This window comes from Agelaius tricolor, unplaced genomic scaffold (assembly GCF_023055355.1).
Source record: "Agelaius tricolor isolate 1412-34295 unplaced genomic scaffold, bAgeTri1.0.p SCAF_9, whole genome shotgun sequence".
In the NCBI taxonomy this organism is placed as follows: domain Eukaryota; kingdom Metazoa; phylum Chordata; class Aves; order Passeriformes; family Icteridae; genus Agelaius; species Agelaius tricolor.
This window is the reverse complement of record NW_027269269.1, coordinates 29,434,729-29,462,644: the sequence shown is the minus strand read 5'-3', so window position 1 is coordinate 29,462,644 and position 27,916 is coordinate 29,434,729. Positions and strand designations below refer to the sequence as shown.

The window sequence follows — 27,916 nt, the reverse complement described above, 5'->3', positions numbered from 1 at the left end:
TAAATCTCTCCAGATAACACACTTAACTGACCAGCCAGCATCACAAAACCAAGGTGCTGGCCCTCTGTGTCAGGGGTAGCTTCTCAGGTGCTATGGTAGAGGGAATGGATGAATTTTAGGGGACGGGTGTTTCTCTGATGTGGAACGGCTGAGGGAACTGGGCCTGTTTGGTCTGGAGCAGCTTGAGAGGGGACCTCGTCCATGTCTATCAGTATCTAAAGGAAGGGAGTCAACAGAATGGAGCCAGGTTCTGCTCGGTGGTGCCCAGCAACAGGACCAGAGGCCATGGGCAGAAACTGAGTCCCAGGAAGTTCCACCTGAACAGGAGAAAGAACTTTCTTCCTGTGCACTAACCGGGCACTAGAGTAGATTGCGCGCACAGGGTGGCATACTGGAGGCATACCAGACCCGTCAGGACGCCATTCTGTGCTGTGTGCCCCAAGCTGTCCCTGCTGGAACAGGGCGGTGAGCAGAGGGCACAAACCCCTGCACTGCTCCGCAGCCGACTCATCCCGCCGAGATTCCCCGAACGCCGCAATCCCAGCCCACCTACCCTACCGGGGCGCGGGGCTGGGGGCGGGGCGCGGGGTGGCGGCCAATGGTGAGCCGCCGTGCCCCTTGACGTCAACCCGATTACATAAGGGCGGCGGGTGCCGGCCTTGTGCCGGCTCGGCTGCCCCGCCCGCCAGCCATGAGGGAGCGCCGGCGGGGTGGTGCCGTGGGGGCTATGGCCGACGGCAACGCCGACTGGATGGGCTCGCTACCGCCCGCACTGCGCTCCCTGCCGCTCTCCAACCTCGCCATCCCGGGTAGGGCGGCGCGACGAGGTGTACGGGGCCGGGGCTGTCCGGGCGGTGGTAGGGGAGTCGCCTCGGCCGCGACTTTCAATAAAGTGTTGAGGTAGAAGCTGGGGCTGAGAGGAGCCCTGTCCATCGCAGCAGAGAATGGTGGGCTTAATCTCCTGTAAATACTGCTGTGAGACGCTAACTATTGACCTGCTGCTTTCACTGCCTGTAGAAAAGGTAGCTGTGACCGTTAGTGGCCGTCCTGAGCGTTTGCAGGTGCTTTAAGTAGGGCTGAAGTCGAGTGGGGAGAATGTTTTGGCTGCGTTGACCCAGCAGCTGGAGGTTTATCAAATGGAAGATATGCTGAGATGGGGCTCTGAGCAACCTGCTCTCCGGGGGAGTCTTCCTGGTCGTGTCAGAGGGCTTGGAACTATGTGATCTTCAGGCTCCCTCTCAATCCAGACATGGCATATGGCATGTCTTTTATACCCTGGTTTACAGATAGATAAGCTTATAAATGACGACAACAACAGATGACCTGAAACTTATTTACGCTGATTTTCTGTCTCTAAAGGGTAAAAAATATTCTTCCTTGCAAATGTCAATAGGGAAGATTTTAGGGGTGGTTACTGTAGCTCCTTCTGATGCTGGATGTTGCAGTCTGGTACAGGCTTGGTTTTCATTTTAGTGCTTTAGCTTGTTACTAGCACTTTGGATATGTATGTTGTAGCATACATACAGTCTCAGGTTGTGTCTGGGGAGGTTCAGGATGGGCATTAGAAGAAGTTTCTTCACAGAAAGGATGATTAGGCATTGGATGGGACTGCTCAGGGAGGTGATGGAATCACTATCCCTGGAGGTCTTTAAGGAAAGAGTGGATGTAGCACTCAGTGCCGCGGTCCAGTTGGCAAGGTGGTGTTAGGGCTTGGGTTGGACTCTGTTATCTCAGCAATGTTTTCCAATCTTCTTCTGATCCTATATAGCAGACATTCAGAAATACCTCCCTAAACAGAGTAACTTTTTGTGTCAGAACATAGCCGCTTCTCTACATGCTCAAATGCCCTTGAAGCATATAGAGAAAGGGCGGTGCGCCTCCTATGCGCTGACTGGTGTGTTACCTGTATCAGAACAGTTAAAATGCTAGGTTTCAATCAAAAATGGTGCTCTTTCCTATCTTGACAGTAGCAAAAACTTTTTATGTTCTATTGAACAGGGAAGTGAGACAGAAAATAAATTCAATGTTCATATAAAATTCTAATGCCAGCAGACTTTGAAACTTCTTGCAAAGAAAGGCTTCTCTGTTTTAGTGAACTCATAAACCAACTTGTAGCCACTTAAAGACTGTGAAACTCTGCAGAATGTTATGATTTAGGTTGTATTACGGGCAATGCTGCTGTCACGTCCAAACATCATGCAACCACTGTTGCAGCAGAGAAACCAAGTAAATGAGTAGTTGTTTCCGTAATGCCATGGTGCTTTTAGATTGGCCGATGTTTTTTTAAGAGCTTGCAGTACGTGTTTATTTGTGATCAAGGTTGGTGTATCTCCCCACCACTTTCCTGTATATACCTTATGCAACCTGCAAGCAGGCAAAAGTTATTTTGGGTAGATTTTTGTCTTTTTTTTATTACTATTATTTTAGTCCAATGACTGTTTTGCTGACGTGGGGTTTTGGTGTTGTGGTTGATAGAGCAACCTTTTTGGGAGCCGAGGGGGGGTGGGGGTGGGGGGGGGGCTGGGGGTGGGGGGGGGGATGTTCCTAGCAGTGTGGAATACAGGTCGCAGTTGAGGAATCTTTGCAGATGCTGAACAGCAATGGAGATCAGTGTTACCTTCAGAAGAGAGATCAACGGTTGAATGAGAAGCAGTTTTGTCTGTTGTTAACACTGTGTGCATATGACAGCAGTAACCTGCTTTTGTCCGTCTCAGGATACATTCTCCCCTGGAATGATGGACTCCATTGGTTTTGATTTGGGGAGTTTGTTTGCTTCCCCACCAAGCTCCTTGTCATCCTTTGTACATAGGAACAGAGATAGAGCTCCAGGAGTGGAAACCTTAAAACATTTTTAACTTGAAATAAAATCAGCACTCAAAATCATGACACTGTTGTTATTTTATACTTTGCACTTTGAGGAATTGCAGCATTTAAAGAATTTTTTTTTAAGAACAAAATGATAGTATCATGGGGCTATTTAAAGTGAATGAATTGAGAGTGTACACACAAAAGAAACATCTTAGATTTAATTTATTGTGTACTACTGTGAGTGGGTAACTCCCTTCTATATTGCCCAAGAGATCTTCATAGGGTTCTCCTGCTTAATTTGTTGCATACCTTTTGCTTTCAGAGCTGCTTGTTTTCACTGGCTTTAGAAAAGGTAGCTGTGACTTCTGGGATTGCTTTTAAAGCTACATTATTCTATGATTCCATGAGCTGTTAAATAATGGTGTGAAGCACCCTACTTGATGGTAGAGAAGATCATTCTTTCCTCAGGCTTTAGAACCAACTGGTAGTAAGTAAATAATGTTGAAGATGAGTGTTCATGAGATATATGGGCTGTTTACATAATTATTTAACTCTGCTCAAAACGAAGAGAGACTTTGAAAGAGTTAAGACCCTTGTGTGTGATCAGTTCCCACGTTTGGGCTATTCTGTTACTTCTGTTGGGAAAAACTCTAGCCAAAATGCTATACCAATATAGTCATTTGCAAGGAAAAGAGATGAGGTTTCCTGTGCAATGTCATGAGAGGAGGAATCTTTTGCAATGAAAAATTGCCAAATACTAAGTAACTAAAATGTCATCAATGTCACAAGCATGCAGCATAGTCAACAAAAATAACCACCTTCAACAAGTGTTGACCTTATGTGAAAGTCTAGAGGGTTTTCTCTTAATTATATTCCAGTAATCCTCTTTGGATGTGGGCTTAAAAATGAACCCTAAAACATTTTGATTGTGGACATGATCCTTGGCAGGGTATTGTATAGTGCTTGTTTAATCTCAAACTGATTTACATTAAAGAATTTTATGAAATCGCAACTATGATACTTATATTTTCCTTCGTCATTTTTTTGATCTGCATCTGCTACTTTTCTTATTTCTCCATGTAGAAAAGGAACACAAAAATCTGGAATGCTCTCACTGATCAGCTTTCAAAGTAAATCAGCTAGTTAAAGAATTAGCTGGAGAGCCTAGCTGTTCCTTGCTTGTACTTACATCCTAATAGTTGATAGCGCCATGGTATGTCCAGTTTGTACTGTTTCATTTGAACTGCTGCAGAAATTTTTAGAAAGGCAGGTATCTTGATGTGAAAAATGTGTTTTATGATAGGCTTTTTGCAAATATTAAAATGAATATTGTGTGTTGTGTTAGAAAGTGATGCTGTATTCTCTTAAGTAGTACGTTAAAAATAGTTTTAGGTTATAACAAAATGTTAAAATAGAAACTATGCTATGTAGGATACTTTTTTCTGAAGAAAGGACTCATACTGAGACAGCAGTCACAGGACACCTAAATCTTTCAGAGAAAGAGAATTTATTGCTCCATTATCAGGAGAAACTAACGTTTTCCTGCATCACTTGGGCAGGACGAAGCCATTAGGATTATGAGGAAGAAGCTGATGATGACAGACAGAATCCTGTATTTGAATGGAATTTATGCATCATGAATGAGATGTATGGATATGCAACAGGCTATTGTTTTTAAGGGTTAATCCTTCATTAAGGGGTGTCCTTTTTCGGGCTTGTGCTGCCCAGGAAAAGGTACCCGGAGTCCATAACTCTTTGTTTCTATTGTCTCATATTGTCCTAATTCAAATTGTCCAAATTCTTATTACTCTAATTGTATTACTATTTTTATAATTTTATTACTATTGTATTACTCTAATTGTATTACTATTTTAAAATATACCATTTTATTTCTATTAAACTTTTGAAATTTTAAAAACATGTGATTGGTGTTTTTCACACTTGATTACCTTGCTGCTAGAGTCTGAAGTCTCTGCATCTGAAGGTATGGCACCATTTTCCTGTTTAATCAAACTTTTGCATTAATACTTGTATTATAGCAGGTGAAACGCTTTTTCTGTCTCAGTCTCCTCTGTGTGAGGTCATGATAAACTCCTTCCTTTTGGTTTGAGACAGCAAGGCAAGGCACTCTAGCAGATGTTCACTGCCAGCTATCAGTGTTTAAGTATTTCGTTAGTCCAGCCTCCAAGGTGCTGGATGAATGTTATGAGAATAGCAGGCAGTTCTGTTTTCCTTTGGTAATAATACATTTACTTAATCCTGTTTGGACTACTCCAACTTGAAGTATGGATGTAACAAGTATACCTGGAGGTTTGGATCAATCTGTACCCCTTGCTTCGTTCCAAGTTCTGGTCAGGATAGCTAGCTATGAGTTTTTCCATGCTGCTGATTTTTTTTCTTTGTCTTCCGGAGAAAACATATGATGGCTAAGGTAGGGATCCACTGCTGCTTGCAGGAGCACCCAGAAGAATTATGGGAACCCTTTAATAAATAAAGTAAGATAATCAAAAGTCATTTCTGTCCCCTGCCTTTCCTTCTCTCCCCCTCCAAATACAAATGAGTGTGTTCCCCAGGCTAACCTGGGAAGGTTTTTGTGGTGATGATAGTTTAGAGGGATTTTTTTATTTTGAGAAGTGGTTCTTGTCAGAAAAGCTGCTTGCAACAGCTACTCACGGAGTTGGGCAAGCCCTAGGGTGGATGCTGGACTGTGTGGATGTCCTGAGGGAGCACAGTCGTTAACCTGAGGTGTCATGGTGCTGCAGATGTGGACAGGAAAGAACAAGAGTTGCAATAGCTGTAGAATAAATGAGTGATTCTTTTCTTTCACATAGTTTGGCTGAAACAAATGCTATTAGTAAAAAGTAAGCTGAGTCATGGAAAAGTTGATTTCAATCTGAACTAAGTTGTTTGATAGGAGTCACTGAAGAAGAGAGCTAAAAGATGGAAAATTTGGGAGAAGTAAAATGTTTTACTTTAGCACTTTGAAATGTGATACTAAAAAAAACCCTTACACCAGTGGTTTTCTCCTAGGGTGTAAGATTTCTTTTTAAAATTTTTAAGTAAAGATGTTTGTGTTGTAGATCAAACTTGGTATATCTAAGGCTGATTTGAAATAGCTTACTGTTGGGTTCGGCTGTCCGTCTCTGCCCCGACACGGGTAGAGTGGTTCTTGGGTGGCACGCAATGCAAAGGACGAGTCTGGACTCTTCAGCTTTTCGATCTTCAGGTTGTTTATTATTTCTTATCTACAAAATTTTCTGTCTGCCCAACAGAGGTCTGATCTGCAAGCAGTCACAGGCACTCTCTGACCACCCACGGGGCGGTCATGTCTTTTTATACTAAAATCTACGTACACAATATTTACCTTTATTTCCCAATGCTTTTCACCCATGTTAGCAAGTGCACCTTCACCAGAAACCAATCCCCAAGTGCCAACATCATCACAGGAGATGGAGGACAAGAAGAAGAAAGAAGAAGGACGAGACACGCCCTGATCCCTCCATCTTGTCTCCATAACCCCCCTGTACCAAAAACCTTAAAGTTTATATTTCACCCTCTAAATGTGTCTCTTTTACACCTTTTACTCTAAAGTGATTCTCTTGTCCTCAAACTCTTGTTACTTCTGTGGATGGATCAAAATCAAGCCACCAAACACTCTTGGCAACATTCCAGGATTTTCGAGACCCCCCCAAGGGTTCTCCTGGCATCTCTGGACATCGGGAACGATGTGCTGAGATCCCACAGCTTACTGTTTTTTTTTTTTTTTATTATTTTTAAGCTTTTGCCACTTGAAGTCAGTTTTTCAACCACTGGTACACCTAGAGCCAAATGTCACACTCAGCAGAGTGTTCTGCTGCTCTGGAACATGCAGGCTGGGCAGGCTGCCTTTCCAGGGAGAGTTGGGACAGCTCTCCACCTGTGGCTTCTGGTGGTGTACAGAGCCTCTTCTCTCATCTTCTAGTGATCCCAGCTGGTGTGTTCTTGCTTTCTCAGAAAGCATGTGGATGGCTGGCCATAATCTCATTTCTAAGTCATGCAGAGCATTTGGAATGTGGAGCCATTTCTGTCAGCATCAGGTTGTACAATGGCTGAGGAGTTTCCTGTGGGATGCTGGGTTGTAGGTAGCCAGAGATGACAGATAAAAAATGGGTTTTACCCTTCCAGAAACTTTTTTTTTAAACAGAGAAAATCGTATTGACCTGACTATGGCCAGAACAAGACCATATTGGAGACTCAGAACAGTTGGTAAAGTCTTCAACTTGACTGTTTGCTGATACCCAAGAAGAGATGTGTCCTGGCTCTGCTGAAATAGTAAAACTTTGCTGCTCCAAACTATAGCATAGTCAAGCTGCCTAATTCCCCCTTACGACACACACACTCTTGACTTTCTAGCCAACTTGTAATATAACTTTCCATAGTTTGCTCATGGCAGTGTCAGTGTGACTAACCCAAAACTTGCCACAGTACAGTGTGCCACTGTTTCTGCCCTTCCCTGAGAAGTTCATCCCAAGAGCCTCAGTAAGAGGCTTCCTGATTTTGATTTAAATGATCAAAGTACTATGAAATTTTCATCCCTGGAAAACAAAGCTTTACAAATACAGCTGGTAGGCAGTCTTAACAAGGAGCAGCCCTGCTGGCCAAGCCTATGGTTCAGCTTAAAGGGGGGATGGAAGGCATGGAGAGGTGTTTCCTGAGTTGATAACCTGCTGCAAGTGACTGAGTTGGTGCAGTAGTGTGACCATCCTCATGTGCCCCACCCCCTGGAGGTGATGGGGGCCTGAGCATCTTCTGCACAGGATGCCATTGTCCTATCCACCAACTGGCCAACTCTGCTGTCCTGACAGTGTAGCTGTTCCCTAAAAGCCCTGTGAGCTGCTTGACTTTGAGTTGGCTAAGCAGACCCAAAGTGGTTCTGAAAAGAAGCAGCAGCAAGCACTGTCCAGTTGAGAGCTGGCCACTAGGCTCTGACTGGATTGGATGGTTTTTCTTTTTGTCTGCCTGACCCTGGGTGAGCTGCTGAACTTGCTAATGCTATGATTTTCTTGTTTATTTGTTCATGGGCTGCTGTGGGCTGTGGACATGCATGCTGAGAGGCGTGGTGGTGACCTTGAGGCTTCATACTCCTCCGAAACAGTATTCCTATGGAGTTCTCATTAAAAGGATCATTGAATCATCTGAACTGGCCATCTGTTGGATTGAAGCTCAGAGGGAAGAAATATAAGATTTATGTTCTGTTTCACCAAGCTTTATTTTCCCTCTCAATTTAGTTTGCATCTACCAATGAATCAGGTGGTAACCACTAGAAGAAAGTATCTGCATGAGTATAATGATGTTGAGTATGATTGGTAAATGCAGAATTTTCTGAAAAGACAGGTTATTTTACTACTTTGTTAGGCTATTTGATTGTAACAGCAACTCTCAAATATTTTTAGAGAGGCTATTAAACTATCTGGACTGTTACACTGGTGAGAACGTTTGATGGAAGTTATTCCACTGTTCTTAAGTAACCAAGTATTCTTTTTATATGATCCTCTGTGAGGAACTGGTCTGGCAGATGCTAGGTCTGTGTAGAAGCTCCCCTGAAAAGCCAGTCTTAAGGCTTATCTTTTTAAAGAATTTCTGTCATCTGTTCAGCCAAAACCAAATTACTCTTGAAATACCACAAAATTTTCTTCAGACAGTATATGAAGGTCCTAATTAATTTGGTTTTCTTCTGGAAAATTTTCTTCCTGTGATTTATTAAAATCTGTACCCTATAGAAGGACTCAAGTGTGTCTGGTAAATGAGTCTGGTAAAGTGTCTTCAACTTGACTGTTCACTGATCTCCAAGGAGAGATGTAAATTAGTGCAGAACATGCCAAAGTTTTACTTCCAATGGAGAAAACTAGTTACAATGTTGATATAAATGCTTGTTGCTCTCCTTCCATGTTGTGAAAGTTTGTTTGCCTGCTTTTCCAGCAAAGATGCTAAAAGAGGAGAAAGTACTATGTAATAAAAATTTCTCTGTTGCTTTCTCAGAAGAGAATGAACCCTTGGTCCACTCAGTTCTGAGTGGTCACAAAAGAGGAGTTTAGAACTCTAAGCTGAAGGGTTTTTTCCTTTTTGAGTGTGTGGATCCAGTCAGGCTTTGAAATGATAGTGATATGCTGTGTCTTTCTTGCATTCCCATTGCAGACAGCTGAGAATGTTGATAAATGAGAAATCATTGCTAAGTGACCTTAACCTTCAATGGCAATAACTCCAGCCAGTGTCAAAAGTATTTCTTCTGGCTGGAAAGAAAATCAGACTACTCTGACATTGTATTGTGTCTGACAGTTTTAGGTTGTCTTTAAGCTCTTGCATCCCATTGCACTGCCTGATGGCAGTGGGGGAAATCAAGGTAGTTCTTGAATAGAGAGAGGGAGTTTTCCTAAGAGGATTTGGTCCCTACTAGGATTTGTCTTTCTTAATGGGACTGCATTAAGAATATCTAAAGGATTCTTGTAGGTTTCTTAAAATATACTCATTTCTATAGTTTTAGATAATTGATTATCAATAGGATGTTTCTCATTTCTGCTTCATCTCCTTTTGCTGGACAAGTTAGTATGAACTATTTGCTTTTCATTATTGATGAACTTTTAAGATGCTAACCTTCCAATAAGAAAATCTGGAGTGTTAATGACCTGAATCCTGAGGACTTCTAGACTTTGAGAGGCACTTTTGCTTATCCTGTTTTTCCCTCAGTTTTGATACCCACGGGAGATCTGGTTGAAAAGAACATCAGTGGGATAGCCTTGACTTGCTAGCACTTAGATCCTGTATTTTTGGAACTTGGTTACTGTTCTTTTGCCCATCTTGGCTGTGTAATGCCTGCTGTGCTGTGTCATGTGCAGTGGTTTGTAATGTGTGGGGAATGTACTCTGTTTAGTAAGCAAAGCTTGTGCTAAGAAGTGCAGCATCACTACAGCTCGGGTGAGTCTTTGGTCAAAAGTGACCCTGTAATGTTTTTAAAGGAATGAGTATATTTTTTTGACCTTGCTTCTTAGCTTCATGCTATGTTAAACATTTGTCTCTTGCAATTTTCATCCTGTTAGTATTCTATTCATGTAAAGATCAATCCAGCTTATTCAGATTTATTTAAGTTTACTCACAGCACACTTGTCTGCCCTTGTGCTTTCATTTATTGCTTCTTGGTTGGCCAGATGTTTGCAGAAAGTGTCTTGAGCTGCTGCTTCTGACTAGTCCACAACCTTGGAACCAGGGAGGCTTGCAGTATGCTGAAACATGCTTGTATCCAAAAAACCCCATGAGTTTTTGTCCTGTTTTCGAGTGATTGGCAGTGCACAGGTAATGTTCTGTGTTGGAAGATCTTTGCACTTTTACATGCTGTATAATCATATTTTTAATATTCCATGAAGGTAAATTTACAAGGGGTTGGTGACATGATGCTAATCCCTGTCCCTCTGTAGTATTTGCAGGAAGTATTATGTGGAAACAAAAGATAGTACCAAATGGTACAGAATCATAGAATATGCTGAGTTGGAAGAGACCCACAGGATCATCCAGTCCAACTGCTGGCCCTGCACAGGACACCTCCAAGAGTCACACCCTGTGCCTGAGAGCATTGTCCAAACACTGCTTGAACTTGGACAGGCTTGGTGCTGTGACCACTTCCCTATTCCAGTGTTTAGCTGCCATATGGCTGAAGAACCTTTTCCCAAGATCCAGTGTAAGCCTGTAAACTCAGCTTTGTGCTGTTTCCTGAGTCCTGTCACTGGTCATGAGAGTGAAGAGCTATAGCTAGTATTTGTTGACATTGGAGGCTTGATAACATTCTGTTGATCAGTGTCATTTGTTTCAGCTCCAGCATGGGTTATTTGACTATCTGTGAGTAAGTAGCATGACGAATTAACATACTGGGAAGTTAGATTTTACTGCAGATGCGATGATAAAAGGCTGCTGTCTACAAATCAGCACAAGGGCTTCAACAAGAAGTCATCCTGAACTGTGAAATACTATCTATTTAACAAATAAATTGAATTGAAAAGTGAGCTGTTTAACATAAAATTAACTTGAGGAATTAATATAAGCAGAAAAAAATAAGTTTAAAGATATGAATGAAATTTAATCCACAGTTGCAATTACTAGGATAAAATTAAGAGATCTGTCCATCATTTTAAGTCTGGCATCTGGAATATATATATACCTATATAATATTATTCTAACTATAACACAGCTTTTGGTAGTTAAATGTCTGGGCATTTGAGGGCATGTGACTTCTTTCCTTGAAGCTGCCAGTCTTTGTCAGATGAAAGAAATGAAACAGAAATAAAGCTGCCAGATGATTAGCAGTCCCCTAATTTTTGTCTTTGAATGTGCAATCTCTTTCATGAATATTGCAAATTTAATGCTTGCTGCTTTGTGCTGCACATCTTTACCCAATTGGAAGCAATTAGTGAATCATGATCTCTTCATTGTATTGCCTGTGTCTGACTCGGTTTTGGGAAGGGCTGAGCACCAGTCTGCTGCCATGTCACTAGAGCAGCTCAGTAAGGTTTGCTGTCTGAACACTAATCCGGTCTTGTGTACATGTGATTCCATGTCCTGCACGTGCAGGAACATGCTTTTGAGGTGGTTCAGGCTGGACTTCTAGCCTCTCCTTACCTAAAGGACAATGAAGATAAATTTTCTTGGCTCATCTCTGCCTTTTGACTTCTCAGTGGGTGAGGTGGAGGTTATAAATACCTAGTTTTGTTAGTTGTTTTGTCCACAATCAGTAGGTTTAAGGAATAGCTTTACTATAGGAATAGGATGTTATTTATATTTAAGTTGTTAATTATCATGTGAAATGTCTTGCTTCAATAATTCTTGAGGTTGCTTTTTTCCCTAAGAAAAGTACTCTGCATAATTTGTGGCAATGCACATTATTTGTGTGGTGGGGAACAACAGATGGTGAGGGATTTTTTACACATGGTGGGGTGAGGGATTTTTTACCAAGACTTTACAGTGTGTGTTGCTGTGAGAGTTTTGTGGTTCTTGCTCTGTCCAGGACCTTCCAGCCTTGCTGCTGTCGCTGGGCAGTGTCCAAGCACCTTCACACGTCCTTGTGTTAGACATTAATTGAGAATCTGTTTAGCAAGCTCTTACACTGAGCTCCTGACAAAATGGGGCTGGTCTGCTCCATTCCTGCCATGTAGGCTCTGCTCTTTGCCTTTGAAGTTTTATGGATTTGTGTTGGTTTAGGTTATGCTTTTTCAAAAAGAAATCATGCTGCATCACATGTATCAGCAAGCAGCTTGGCTCCTGCCATAGCAACAGAATGACAAGACTTTTTGAGTTTAGAAATAGAGCAAAGGAGAGCAGGGATTATTTTGACATCATGATGCAATCAGCTTAGCATGTACTTAACATCTAACAGCTAAGCTATGTTAAAAGGCAGTGCCTGAGCTGGTAGTATATCACAGTGATCTTAAAGAAGGGCCTGGTGGTGATGTGGGTCTTCACCTTGCTGTTACCCTACAGCCCCACAAGTATCCAGTGCTGTTACTGCAGGGTTTCAATTTTTTGACCAGAGTCAAAACATTGTGGGTCCAGGTTTGGCCTAGATATTGGTGACTGGCCTTTTTAAATGATCACTGAAGACCCAACTGGACTTCTGCTGTCTTTCCAGCCTCAGTATTGATCACAGAATGATCAACAGAATTTGTGATGGTCCCCTGCCCTTCTTAGATGGTGATGTGCTACCAACAGTGAAAAGGAGGATACGTTTTGCAAATGCAACTAGTGTTCTGCTTGGTTATATCTAGGTATACACGTTGACTTCGATTTAGGAGGAAAGCTCCATTTCCTAGGTTTTTAGCAGAGCCATGGGGCAGGAGTTAATAGGATCTTCTCTAACTATAGAAGCATGTCACACATAGTTCACTTTCCTGTTAAGGAGTGCGGTTTTTAAAGTATGTGGTGAAAAAGTTGCAATGTGGTGACTTGTTTGGGTTTTTTGCGGAAGGTTTTTTTCTTTTTTAATACTGCTTTCTAGTGCTAGGTTATCAGTAAAATTTGGTTTGTGATAGTGCAGGGAGAAAATTTGCTCTTTGTATCCTTAAAAGCACCTTGTAAGTGTCAAACTGCAAAGGAAAGACTTTTGTAGCTGCTAAGTGAATTATCAGAATAAGGAAAATGAGTTGTTTTTTGGTTTAGATTTACTTGGACAACTCTGAGGTAACAACAAGGTATTAGTGGCAAGATAAAATTCTCATTCCTTTGTAAGTCAGATTTATCAGTTTGAGGGAGCATAATGGTGCGAGTGATTCCTATACGTTCAAGGATGCTGCACTGTCTTAGTTAATATGAAAATATTTCTTATGTCATTATTCTATGTTATAAATGATCAATCAAAAGCCAAATTATCAAAAAATGCGAAAAGATTTATTTATCTTTTTCCGCGACCAAAACACGGTCCTCAAAACCACCACAGCCAAAGAGACAGCATCGAGCCCAGGATCGGTGCTGGGTGAACGCAGATCTGACCTCTATCGCATCAAATCCCCCCTGCCCCCGTTCACGAGAGCCGCTTCTAGCGGGGATGTTTTATACAGTTTATTGTGCCCGAGGCAAAGGAGTCCAAGTTTCTTTTGTAACTCTGCATATTCATAGTTGGTTCTTTCACTGTGCAGAGCTGGACAATCACCTTTTCCTGGTTGATAGCCAGCGTTGATCGAATCCCGGGAAGTCGAGTATTCGCATGTATCTTTCTGGCTCGGCTATCTTGATCAATGTTATCCGCAGAGCGAGATGATCGCACTTAGGCGGTTTCCGATGACTCGGGATAGCGGTGATCATCACGTCGCGTGCATCTATTCTTGGGCTAAAGTGCCGATCGATTGTTGTCTGGCCTGACTCCAGGAGTTTCGGAGTCTGAATAGACATCTACCTCTCAGGCTGCTTGTGGTCAGAAACTCGTTTGGATTTCACAATCTTTATAAAATACACTCTTTTATAGCATGAATTATTTCTAACATATATTACATTCTACAATGTTAAACTGCCTTCTACAGTGACCTAAACAGAAGAAAAAATAAAAATTGATAGAATTAAGAACTAGAAAAAAACCGAACAAAAAACACAACCAAATGAAAGATTTCTTTGTGCAGAGATACTAATTTCAAGGCAGAAGGCAAGCTCCTTGTGATTAAAGTCTACTTTCCGAATATAGTAGAAGCTTGAATGACTAATTCTGCTGTACAGGGAGGTAGGTGAAACTCAAATATCTGTAAACTACAGTTTGAAGCATCATATGGCTTTTGAAATGTCTTCACTAGATGTTTGCTCCTGGATTTTGTTTGAGGTTGCATGTTTGGAGATGGGAGAAAAAAAATCTAGGTGTTGCTCCACAACTGACAGCTACTTTGTGATGTAGTTTACTGGGACAAGTACTAAAAAGTTGCTTAAGATGGCATCTTTGGCACTTCTCACTTCTGTCTAGAAGACTGAATGGCAAGCCATAACAGAAATTCACTTATACAAATGCTGTGAAGAATTCATGGAAAATTGGTCAGAATAAGTTTTAGTGTTCATTTGTAAAGTTTAAAAACTCACCTTCACACTACCTGTTCACTGGTTTTGAACTAGTTGAAATCCATGGAAAAGAGTGCATTTAAGGTTATTGAGAAGTGATGTTTAGTTTATGCACAGTCTCTTCTTTCATCTGGATTAAAAATGCCAACAAGATAATCCAATTAAATAATAATCTTGTTTGTAGCTCTGATCTTGCATCACAAAAAATGCATCAGTGTTCAAGTGAGCACTGGTACCCAAATAAAAGGTTTGGATAAAGGAGGCTGTGAATGCCTCAAATGTTATCTTGAGATTGAATGTTACAGATTGTGATTTCAAAGAGTTGCAGACTGAGGTAGAGGAGGAAATTTGAGAAAAGCATAGTCATAGAAGCAGAGACAAACATGCAGGAATGCAAAACACAGGTGCCAGGTCACTGTACCCTGGGGCAGCTGGAAAATGAGCTCCTTGGGTGAAGATGCTTTCTCTACACTCCAGCACAGATAGCGAGTGGGGTTTGGCTTAATGGGCCAAACTCTCCTCTCTTATCCTGAAGACAGAGGGTAGCAAGGGCTGTTAGAGCTCCTAATAGCGTTTGTGTTGGCTGGAAGTTCACAAGGAAGGCAAGCCTGGAGCAGCTACAGCTTCTTGGCTAGATTGCTGGTACCTAGTGCAAATGACCACGAATCCTTGGTAAACCCCAGTCTGTGGTGGATCAGCTTCTGCTAGTCTTTTGCTTTATGCTGTTCTGGTACGGTGCAGGCCAAGATACACTGCCTTTTCACTCTTTGTTCTGTTACTGACTTGGCTAAGGTAGGGATATTTCAGTCACTCTGAAACTTTTTATTTTGGAGCTTTGTTGCTTCTCAGGTTTTTTTCCCATTTACTACTGAATTTTCAATTGGAGGTTTTTCTAATAAGCAATAATTTTATATTAGAGATGCAGTTTCTCTGCCCAGGTACAGATTGTGTCACAGGAGCTTTTTTGGACGTGCATTATTTTGGTTGGGACTGGTGATTTTGATTGTTGGTTGTACTTTTTTGATGAATTTTCTTTTCACCATGCCTTTGGTCACTTGAAAGCATGCTAGGTAAAAGACACGTTCATGAATTTGTTTAACATGGGCTTGGTATCCATCCACACTGTAACTGGTGGTGTGTTCAATTGTTCCACCTCTAGGTCCAGCCAGTCATTGCCCACTGTTCAAACTACTAATCATTTATCTGCCATCTTGGGGCTAAAGGGAGATGTGCTGATAAGGCATGTGCAGGTGCAGATTCCTCAGTCCATTATGTGAATAAAGAAACCTGTTCCAAGATGTTTGGTGTGTAAGGTTATGGTTGTACATACCAGGTGTAAAATAAAAAATAAAGTCTCAGATTTTTAAAATTATTCTGGAGTCTCATCCTAGATCAGTCATGTACCAGGCTTTGGGAAAGCTTTGGGGGTTGATTTGTAGTTTGTGAAGGAAAGAATGAAGGAAGGTTAGAAGGAGGTTTACCTTTACCACAGATGTTTGTTTTGTGGTGTTCAGAGAGCATTGAAATTGGGAGTTTGTGAAAGAAAGTTCAAACTGAGGACCTTATGAAGCGATATGCGGAGTAAATAAACTCCACAACCAGATATAGTTATGAAGTGGGTATGTCAGCGCCCAGCACAAGCGAGATAGCTCTCGTGAAAACTTGTGCCTTGAGCCTCAGTCTGACCCTTATCTTTATTCACAAAGGTATTCCATATGCAATACATTGCACAACTTTTCCATGCATATTCAATCTCTGCCCGCCCTGTTCTCACTTTGCTGGGTAATCAGATCCACGCCCTTCTGGGCATGCGTTGTCCGCACAGGGGTCTCTCGTTGTCCGCACAGGGGTCTCTTGGGTGGTCTCTGAGGCTGAAGATTGTGATCTTCCTCATGACTGAACTTTTGAACTTTCTCTTTTGCACATGCACTTTTGGTCCCTTGGTGCTTATCTGAGTACCGTCTGTAGGCCTTGATTAGCTTGGAGACGGAGGAGTCCCTTTATCTGGTTTCTTTGCATCTCTTGGTCTTTTCTGGTATTGTTCTTTATGCAAGAAGTTTCAGAAATTTGCATTTTACTATGCCCTTTGTACCATGGTGGAGGTTTCTTAAGTAAAAAGGTTAAAATTCAACACATAGTTCTACAGGCTAAACTTAAATGTCAGTCATGTGCCACTTATTGCTAACTCAAGTGAACTCCAAAAATCTCTATTTCACTTATGCTTAACTCTTGTTATACTGTCAGGGAAAAGTAAGGTGTAAAGGATGGTCTGAAAGACCTACATATGAGCATAATGCTTCTGCACCCCTGTCACACATGTAGGACTTTGTTCAGTTTTCAGGCCACATGGGTACACGTGTTATGGGATAGCCACTTTTTCTAAAATTAATTCTTCTTGGCTTTTTTTCTAGGATCACATGATTCTTTCAGCTACTGGGTCGATGAGAAATCTCCAGTGGGACCAGACCAAGCAACAGCCATCAAACGTTTGGCCAGAATTTCCTTCGTTAGAAAGATCATGAAGAAATGGTCAGTGACTCAAAATTTGACTTTCAAAGAACAGTTGGAAGGCGGGATCCGCTACTTTGATCTTCGTGTATCTTCCAAACCTGGGGAAATAGGACAAGAGATTTACTTCATACATGGTTTGTTTGGCATCAAAGTATGGGATGGGCTGAAGGAAATGAATAGTTTTCTTGAGCAGCACCCCAAGGAAGTAATCTTCTTGGATTTCAATCATTTCTATGCCATGGATGACAGCCATCACCACTTCTTGATCAACAGGATCCGCTCAGCATTTGAATCCAAACTTTGTTGTGTTGAATGTGTAGAATATGTGACGTTACTGTACATGTGGGAGAAGAAACACCAGGTAGGGAAAGGATATTTGATGTTTTTCAAACCCAAAATGTTAAGATTTTAAAGAGACAAGCCAAGTGTAGCTCCCACTCACAGATATTGGACCAAGGATGTTGCTGATGGTCAAGTTAAAGCCCACTAGGGCCTCCTCTATGCAGTGTGCATGTTTTCCTCCATTTACATGCAGCCGTGTATCCCCTCATCTATGCTGTGGCCAGTCTGTCCTGTTCCCAAGCACGTTTGTTAAATAAACTGTAGTGTCCTTGGAGCGTCGTGCTCCTTACAAAGGTTTTCTCTTCTGGAAGGGCATGTAATGCAGAGTTGTGTTGGTGAGGATTTTATTAACTGTTGTCTTTCTAGCCAGTGTGAAGCATATAAGCTTTAGCATGACTAAGGTATGGATGGAATTTCTTACCTCCTTTGCAGCCATCCAGATCTGCAGAGGTGAGGTTAATGGCTCTTCTCTGTGGTAACTGCTCCCAAAGGTACACAAAAAATGAGAACAGAAAAGGGTTTCAGCAGCAGCACATAATTCTTGAACTGGAAATGAGGCTTTGAGGAATTGTTCTGAACTGATGCTGTCAATGTTAAGCTTCAAGATTAATTTTGTGTAAATGTGGGTGTTTGTAAAAAACGTGTCCTCTTTATGCTGTAGAGAAGCACCTTACAAGGTAAAAAACATTACCTTGGATTTGAGGGTTTTGCTGACAGCAGGACTGCCTTTGGTTTCTCATGCAGCAAGTGTGAGCACGATGCCAGTATGTCAGTCATGTGCCAATCAGCCCTGCACACTTTGCCCTCTTAGAAGGAGGTATTCAGAAGATGGCAAGGCTGCTAAAATCCTTACCTTCAAGTACAGATAGAATATTTTCTGGCATGAAGAAGTTGCAATACTTTTAGGCTGAGCTCTTTAAATGACAAAGGCAACTTTGTCATTTTAAACTGATGACCCATAAAGCCTGAAGGAATCCTGTCCTCAAAGCTGAATAAAATTATCTCCATCTCCTTTGGCTGTAGTGCAAGAAATATACTCACACTCATGACTCAAGAGCAACTTTTTTGCTTAGTCCTCTTCACTGCTATGCTAGGTGCAACAGTACTGTATGAACATAAACCAATGCAGCAGCCTGTTCAAATAAAAATATAGTAGTTTTGACTTGTTTTGGTTTTGGTTTTTTTCTTTTTTTGTTCTCCTAGGTTCTCATATTTTACCACCACCCTTTGTATCAGGCATATCCCTTCCTGTGGCCAGGTAATAAAATGCCAGCACCATGGGCTAATACGACTAATGTGCACAAACTGCTGCAGTTCCTGGAAACCACACTTGGGGAACGAAGTCGTTATGGGACTTTCCATGTATCTCAAGCAATTCTCACACCTCGAGTGAAAACGATTGCACGGCATCTGATTCGTGGTCTGAAGAACACGCTTGTTCATAGGTAAGGACTTGTCTTGATTGTCTCAGTTCTTTACTTAACGTCTTGTGTTGAAAGAGGCATTGAGCAAGAAAGAAACTAGGAGATGTTTGCTTAGGCTTCTGAAAGCATACCATTTTGCTCAATACTGTTGTTCATGTAAGACACTTGCAATCATTGAAAATAAAGACAGTGCAAATAATAAAGGAACAGGGTATATATGTGTTTCCTGGTAATTGGAACTTTTGAAATGTGATATAATTTTGTAAAATGTAGGATGGATGTGTGCCTTCAAACCAGTAAATTCATTTCAAACTGGCTGAATTTGGATGGGGGGGGTAGAAAAAGCTTGTGCCACAGAGGAAAATTGCTTATTTCTGGACTTAGTTTTACATTTATCCATACAAATGTCTCAGTAATTTCAGTAACAGTCGGAGATGTATGACCTAGGGCAGTATTTTACCCTGTATTTTAAGGGGGCTGGGGGGAGAGGTTTTCCAAAAATTAGATTCACCATTTGACTCTTTTTAATACCATTGACCATTGTACAATTAATTTTCCTATGAGTAAGGTCCCTGTAAGAGAGTTTTGCTTTGATTAGCACAGAGTGACAGTGATTTTTACTAGTATTAACAGCATGACCAGGATAGTTTCATATGATTTATTTTATAGAATTAACACCTTCTAGCCCATTTGCTAAAAATTACCAGAACTGTAAAAGTCCTCGTGTATATTAGGAAGAAATCTTTACTGTGGGGGTGGTGAAGCCCTGGTTCAGGTTGCCTAGGGAATTTGTGGATGCCCCATTCCCTGGAAGTGTTCAAGGCCACGTTGTGTCGGGCTCGAAGATGTCCCTGCAAAAGGCAAGGGCTGTTAGAATGCGATGATATTTAAGGTCCTTTCCAACCCAGGCCACTCAGTGATTCTGTGAATAAGAAAATCGCTGGTTAGGTATAAATCTCGGCATTTTCAGTCCCGTTCGTGCAGAGGCGTTAGTCCGGCCCAAGCTGTTGGTTCGGTGTCGGGGCCGCACCTGTGCCGGCCGCGCTCGGCACCAGATGGCGCTGGGAGCCCGCGAGCGCCGGACCCTGCGGGGCACCCGCGCCAAGGCCGGGCGGGATTCCTGGGCAAAAACTACCAAAGGATCGTTGCATTTCGTGGAATGTGCGAGCAACTCTTGTTTCGAGGGACTCCTGGCACAGATCTGTGCTCTAAGCCACTGTTAGCTGGAAGCCTGCCTTCAGTCCGTCCCTTTCTCTCATCCTTAACACTTGTTTGCAATTTAAACCGAAAGTTGCAGATAGCTGCTGCTGTTTGCATAAGCGTGATTACTTGTGTGCATTTGCACAAGCTAGCTGATATGCAAATCTGTCCTTGTTTTATGTAGATGCCTCCCTTCTTGTATGGAAATTTTGCCCTGGATTTGAATATTTAAATGTTCTCAGCTCTTGCAACAAGTCACACTTGGCTGGCTGAAGTGTGGTGTGTCCCTTGGCAGTAGTTATGCCTTCACTCATAGTTCTTGATAAGTTTTTTTTATTGTCCTGATTCAGCAGGCGTGAAGTGGTTTTAAGTTTTTTGGGTTTGCTTTTTTCTCTTAATCGTTCTGTTAGCTAATTTGCTAGCCTAGCATCTTCTCAAATAATGTATACATTTTACAGCACTAATCTAAATAATGCAAACATATTTAACCATTTGTGTCTAACTGCTGAAAAGCATGGTATTTCATCTTAGAGTGCAAGAAAGCTGGTGCAGACTCCTAACTTGCACTGTTGTCCAAGAAATATTTGAAATTTCTCCCCATAGTAGAATTTCTAACTGTTTAATTCAGTTCCTGACACACCTCTCCTTTAACCAGTTGTAGCAATGTATAAGCAGGATGTTCAAATCCTGTGGAGCTGACAGCTTCGTTCTAGGTTTGGTTTCCCTGACCCCATTGCTCTTGAGTGAGTCTGGAAGCTGGAGAGAATTTGGGAGAAATGCAATGCTGCTGCCTCCAACTTTTTCTCCTGCCTTCCCTGAGGCAGAGGAGGGCAAGGGAGCATCTTGGGCCAGGCATGGCCTTGCTTTGTGTTACGCTGGTTTGCTGTGAAATTGAGCATTTGACTTAACGTGTGCTTGGGTGCAAACAAACCACGGTGCAGAAAATTTTAGTGCAGTGTTAAATCCTGAAGCACAGACTACCCAGTGAATATAGAGGGATTTTGTATGTCTGCTAGTTGGCATTGATGACTGACCAATATGTCTGTTTGATAGCTAATGACCATGTGCTGTGTTAAGCACTCAGCCAATTGCATTTAGGGTGACAGCCCTGATCACAAATATGAGATAATATATTTTGTAAACAGCATGTTGTGTTTGTAATGAGGGGAGTAGGTATACAAAAGTGCCTCTTTTAAAGTGTTTAATTTTCTTTATTTCAATTTCTTTAGGAACCTGCCCATGATTTTGAATTGGGTGAAAGCACAGAAGCCTGGTGTTATGGGTGTTAACATAATCACATCAGACTTTGTGGAGCTGGTTGATTTTGCTGCTACAGTTATTGCATTGAACAACCTCCTTTTGGAAGAGGATGAATCTGCAACTTAAATCCTGATTGCTGTGTTCCACGTGTGCTCCTTAGTGGACATCTTTGAACTATGCTTAATGTTTTACTTGTCAAGTGAAACCTATTGTAATCTCTCTCTCTATGAAAAAATGTTTCCTAGAGGAAACGTGGTTAAACATCATGTACAGCCAGGTCCCTTCTCCTGGAGTCATGTGGACCTGAGTCAGCCAAGTACTGTGTGTGTGCTGCTGTGTCTGTCTGTCTTTCTGTGTGTGCGTGCTCTGTGTGGCTGAGCTGTGCACACATCTGCTGCTGACAGGGACTGGCCTCTGGAGCAGATGTACCCTATTGTGGCACGCATCTCCTTGGTGACCGTACTCCCAGCGCCCGTGTGTGTGCATCCTGCCTGCTTCCCATGGCCAGGGCTCACTCCAGGGATCACTGCTGATCCCATTGGCAGCGTGACCAGGCTGATCGGGTGGCGTTGTTCTTGGCCACCTCTGGCATAGCTGGGCTCAGCTGGAGGCTGCTGCTCTATTCGTTATACTGTTTTAGACACTACCTCTGACTTACCTGAAGAGACAATACTGCTATTGTTCAGGAGGAAGCTGTGTTAAATATCCAAACTGTCCTTTGGGCCTGAGAGGTGAAGGCTTGACACAATCTTTCTTCTTGACCTCTTTATTTTACTTTATTACTTCAATAAATTAGTTGCAACTGTGCTTAAGTATATTTCTTTTGGCATTAATTTGGAGAATATTTCAGTCTCCAGATTTTGAGGATTATGACTCAAGTCTGAATTCCTGTTCCCTGTGACATATAGGAAACATTAGTTTTCCTGAATTACTGGGACATTTAGGAAAATACAGCATAACCTTTCTCTTTTACCTCTTGGTCACTTGGGTTTTTTTAATCCATCAAATTTTCTTTGGCGAAAGTCTATCACCCAGGCAGCCCTTCTCTGGAAGGAGGTAGGCTGAGTGGGGGCTTGCTTGATATTCAGAGAACTGGAGCTGACATGGACTGCTCGAAGCCCAAATATTGGATCACTGTGATCTGTGATGGGACAGTGAATTCTGCAGTCAGATCTGAAAACTGTGCTTTTAGATAGAGAGCCACACTTATTAAGGGAGAAATTTCTCCAGCCTTCACCTGCTTGTGACAGAGTAAGCAATAGTCACACAAGCAGAGGAGGGTGTTAGTACTGCTTCTTTCTTTAGTCACATTTATTTTTGTGCTGGTTCACAATGAAGTGTGACCATGTATGTTTGGTCGAATGTAATCATATATTGGTACTTATCAGCACTAAATTTACTAGCTGGCAGTATCCTATAGTCTCATTTATCATTGTTTTTTTAAAAAGCACAAAAGGGACTGATTAGCAGATACTTCTCTGCTAAATCATCTTCCTGAAGAAACTGTTGGTGCACTAATTATTCACTGATTACGAATTTGTATATATCTCTAAGCTTATTTATTATAGAATGGATTGTCTATATACATATTTAATTCAAATGAAAAATTCATCTCCAGATTTATTATTTCTTTCGTTGTTTTATCCTGTGTCTGCCATCATGGTCTGACAGCTGTGAAAAATCCCAGCCTTCTTTGTTTGCTTGTCACAACTCAGGAGAAATGTAAAGGTTTGCAAACCTTCCATGTGAACCTTGGCCGAGTTCAGAGCAGACTGTAATCTGATTTATCTGTTGTTTGCATGGCTTTCATTAGAGTTCCTTGAATTTTTTAACTGAATCGTTTCTCAGAGGGAGTTGGAGGTAGGGGAAGCACTTGTCACTCAGTCTCCTTTCCACTTGTGTCTCAGTGATCAGGGAAAAGTCATAAAAATCAGGGTTTGGGAACTATGTTCAAATTTCTAATTTAATAGTTCTTTTTAAAACCACAGCAGAAGGTTTTTATTAGGTTTGGTAATTTTTTTTTTCTTGTTGATGAAACCATCAGAACCTGTTTTGAACAGTTCTGTTCAGTCTGCAAGTTTATTTAAAATACCTGGATTTTCCTTAGCTGAATTTTATGTTTGCTTTAGTACTGATTTACTCATGGCCCCAACTGAAACTCCATGTGGATTTGGTTTTGTTGGTTTTCTTCTGCAAATTGTCTTGATGCTCAGAGTTCAATTGGATGTTAACACCAAGGCTGTGAGTTTCATCCCTGTATGGGCCATTCATTTAAGAGCTGGATTCATGACCCTTACGGGTTGCTTCCAACCCAGAATATTCTGTGATTCTCTAACCTGGCTTGAATGCCAGTGAGGCAGAAATAATACCGTTGCAAGGTTCCCCTGCAGAACCGGAAGACAAAGCAAGATGAAGTGAGTATGATGTTTGTATTTGACCCTTAATATATTTTGTACTGTATATATATCTGCCTCAAGAGAGATTTATTTGGCTTAACCAATATTTGTATTGTGTGTGCACAGTAATGACTAGTATTAGTCCTTCTGCTGTATTTATTTGAATAGAGATGGGACGGGCTCAGGACTTTGGTTACACATTTTTAACTGCAAACTCAGAAGTTTTTCTAATGTATTGGCTGTTAGTTCTTGCGTCATGAAACGTGCTGGGTATTAAGAGTGTTAGCAGAGGGAAAAGAAATGGAAAATAGATTTAGTATTAATGGTTTGAGTATGTGGGGGGGGAAACATTTCTGTAAGTTTGGCCTGTCAGCAGAGAATTGTGTGTCATTTCAGAGCTTGGTGGTGTGCATCCAGTGTGAGGAACCTGACAGTCTTAAATGGTGAGTTGGGCGGTTGGCAGGTCTGTGACATGACATCTCACTTGGCTGCTCTGGGCAGCATTCATGCTGATGTTTAGAATTGGTCCTAGGTTTGTCCAGAATCATCCCAAGCAATATGAACTACCTTTCATGTATTCTGTTACACAGAGAAAAGCTATCCATATAATGGGCTTATCTTGCTTACTCAACACCAAAACATATTCAGACTTCCTCATGCTTTGCAAAATTGAGCTCATCTAGGCTTGGGCTTTGGGTTGTGGACTCTATTTTCCAGCATTACAAAATTAAAAGGTATGCTGGGCAGGAAGGGAGGAGCAAGGAATTAGGGCAGTAGTTTGCATCCAGTGCCCACACAGTAGGTGTGGCAGTGCTTAGCCCAGTTCTGGGCAGCAGAGTGGAGCAGGTCTGGCAGGTGAGCAACAACCCTGCAGCTCCCACTGAGGCTCTTGGCCACGTCTGGCCCCTGAGCAGTCTGCTCCTGAGGTCAGCAAATAACAGCCTGCAAGGTCAGGATGTGTGAGCTTGAGGAGAGTAAAGATGGGTGTGAGCACAGGAGAAGGCAGGAGGTTCTTACTGTTAGTCTAGATGTATGTCTGGTGAATACAGTGGTTTTAGTCTTGCTTGTATATCCATAAAGCAGTAGAGTTCACTTTTAAACAGGCTGGGAAGAAAACCTCCCCAGAAAAATTTTTCTGACCCCTTGACCATTTGGTTGGTGCTGGGAGAGGAGAAACCAGAAAACAAGCAGCTGCTTGAGGCAAAGTACTTAAACTGTGTATTTTGGCTCAAACAGGAGTAGGGCTTCTGCCAGCATGCTCATCTATTCTCATCTGGCTAAGCCTTTGGAAGTAGTTTCTTTGTGTACTTCTCTCAGGTGTCAGAGGTCATTGATGCATCATTTAGCAGACCAAGATTCAGGACTTAGATAGATAAAGAGAGGGCATGGATATTTTGATTTAGGGTTGGGTTGCCTATGGAAGTCTAACTGAGCATGTGTGACTTGAGGTTTACTTAAATATGCAGTATTTAATATGACATCCATATGCTGTTTTCGTAATACTTTCAACTCGACTTGAACACGTAGTTACCAAACCCTAATAATCAGAATTTTGGTCAGAGGACCACTGTTTGGGACAAAACTTCAAGCAAATTTTCAATACTTGTTAAAGCACAGAGAAATTGTCTAATATGGGGAACAGAACTGACTCAAAATTATTTGAAGTATAGATTAGGTCTAAATGAAGTTCTTTTGGCAGTGAAAAATAAGATTTTTTTTTTTTTTCCTACTTCTTTGACAAATCCTTATTCCATCTTTGGTTTTTAGCTCAACAGATGGGTAGAAGAGCCAGAGCATATGGTGAGAAGCAAATAAATTTTATGCTAAGGACATATATGTAGGACTAACTGTAGTAAGAGTATGATGATTTATTTAATGATACCTTTAATGGTAATCCCATCTGCTCTTTGGTTTAGGCTGTTAAATCAGTCTCTTTTGCATTAAAAATAATCAGTCCCACTAATTCAATACATCTGTTCTGTTGAAGTGTGTTTACTCCTAAATGCATATTTATTTTTCTAAAAATCTTACCAAGTAAACTGCTAAACTGTAGGGACTGCAATAGGAATGTCAACTCTTGAACTGTATGCTGAATCTGCTTATATTTTATAGCCATGAATACTTATGCATTATGTGTTGTCCGTTTAAGTGGTACTTCTCTTACCCTTTGTTAGACCTGTCATACCATCTACATTGAACTGCAGTGTATTCTTAATTTTGAAAGAAATGTTGATCAGCACATCCTATATAAAAATAATTTAGATGGTTTTTTGATTTTTCTCAATGTCAAATATATTTTCCCGATGGATTTTTTTTTTTTAATTTATACTATGGAAGGGTGCCGAGGGGACCAGGTGAAGAGGAGTTGCCAATTCTCAGTATTTTGTGCAGTCTGTCTTCTTATGGCAGTTTGTACTTTACCCACCTGTCTGATTTTGTGAAACCAGGATGCCTCATCTGAACTGCAGATAAATTTGGGGCTTTACATCTGTTTCTTCTGCTTTATATCATTGATAGTTTTAATCCTGAAAATAAAAAGTACAACTTGAGCTACTCATCTTTGCTGTGTGTTCTGTACTGCTGTTTTGATACATGATGATTATGTTGTGAATCAACTAACATCAGCTGAGCTGAGTAACTTCTCTGATGCAGAATGGTGTCGTGGAAGGTTGCTTTGGGATTTTTTTTGATCTTGCTGTACTTGTGTTCCCTGAGGAGGCAGATGCAGACAGCATCCTTATTTTAGGATGTGCTGACAACTTCTCAGTGCAAGTAGTAGTGGAAAGTGATTAGAAATCAGTGTGTGCTTGCACTTGTGCATACACACAGCTAACATCTTTGCCTGATTGCACTGGGACAAAAGCATGCTAATCATGGATCCAGTTCTGTCCTGGAAGGCAAGTACAACTTCTGTGCAGCCTCTACTGCTGTAGCACAGGTGCTGAAGATCCATTGTAGTACTTGATCAGGAAACGATCCGGAAACAAAACATTGATAATGATTCCTGGAGCCTGGGCTAATGTCCCATGCTTGTCACTTGACCAGTGAGATCAGACACACCCTTCTTTTGGGTTGCTTTCAGCGTGCCTGTCTTGAAGATGTGGGAATACTGGAGGTGGGGAGAGGGAGAGAATGGATGGTCCTGATGCCCTCATGTTTTCAGACAGTTGTGACAGAGCGGGAGCTATCTGTAGATATATTTTTTTTTAAATCCCAAAGTTAGAGCTGGAAATTCTGAGCTTAATCACTACCTGTTGTCTCAGACCTCAAGGCAGGTGTTTGCAAATCAGCCTTCATTAGCAGTGACTCACACAAACCTAGCCATTGGTGTCAGTAATGTCTGCAATGTGCTGTAGGCAGGGAGTGTGCCACTAGTTTTTTTCAGAAAATACCTATGAACATGAATCTAAAGTGACTGGCATAAGCTGCCAGTGTGTAAAAAGTTGATGGCTAAATAGCTTGGAGTGGCACTGTGGCTTCCACCCCCCCACCCCCGCCATGGAAATTATGTACCTTAGAGGGGACTTCAGGTGCAAGAGTGAGCACGATTTCATCATATTACTGCCCTAGGGGATTTAATGGTGTGGGAGGTTTTTTTGTTGTTGTTTTGTTTTGGTTGGTTTTTTTTTTTTGTCTGTGTGCCTTTAGCAATGCTGGACAAAGTCACACATGTATATACATGCACATATATGCGTGGAATAAATTGTTATTTTGAAGCTTGCAATGAGACAGCGAAAACTAGAACCATGTTCTGTGACAAATTTATGCACGCCCTTTATACTGAGTTTCGCTGTTGCCATGAACCTGTGATTAGCTGTTCAAACAAAATCATTCCTGATTTGCATTTGTCTTATTATTTACCTCTTAGGGGATGCTGCTGAACCTGCATGCAGTTTTTTTAGCTGTGGAGGATAAACTGCTGCATGCTGTCTGAAGGACAGCCAGCTTGGAACCTGGTGTATGCTGTCAGCAGCTCTCATTCCACATCTAGCTAGAAGGTGAGCAAAATGCTGGCAAGCTCTGGAGCCGAGTAATGGTAATGTCACTGATTCTTCTCTTTAGTTAGGTGACACACCAGGCACTCGCATTAGACTCAAAGAGCATTTGACCAAAAGCCTCTCTCCAATTTAAATGTACTAAGTGGGGTCAGTTTGTCATACTCTTGGGTGAGCAGATCCTGGAAAAAGAAACCAAGTGAATTTTGAACTACTGCTTGTTAGTGAGCCCAGCTGCTCTTCTTGGGGATCAGGGTTTGATCCACTCAGCTGATTGTGCCACTGCCTGAAGTCAAGACAAAGTGAATTCTTCTGGAAAAGATGGTGAGTATGACCAGGATCATTAACAAGTAACTTACTGTATGGATAAGCTGTTAATACAGTCACACTGAAAATCAACTTTCCCCAGTTTAGGGATTTGTTTAAA

General features: G+C 41.6%; 1 protein-coding gene across 1 annotated transcript; it reads left to right on the top strand.

Annotated features, from left to right (window-relative positions):
* The first annotated feature begins 622 nt into the window (after positions 1-622).
* PLCXD2 (phosphatidylinositol specific phospholipase C X domain containing 2) lies at positions 623-26,043 on the top strand. The gene is made up of 4 exons (XM_071433456.1): positions 623-809; positions 16,773-17,233; positions 18,418-18,659; positions 21,068-26,043. The coding sequence occupies exons 1-4, from the start codon at positions 692-694 to the stop codon at positions 21,222-21,224; spliced, it is 978 nt and encodes a 325-aa protein (XP_071289557.1). The 5' UTR covers positions 623-691; the 3' UTR covers positions 21,225-26,043.
* Positions 26,044-27,916: the final 1,873 nt, after the last annotated feature.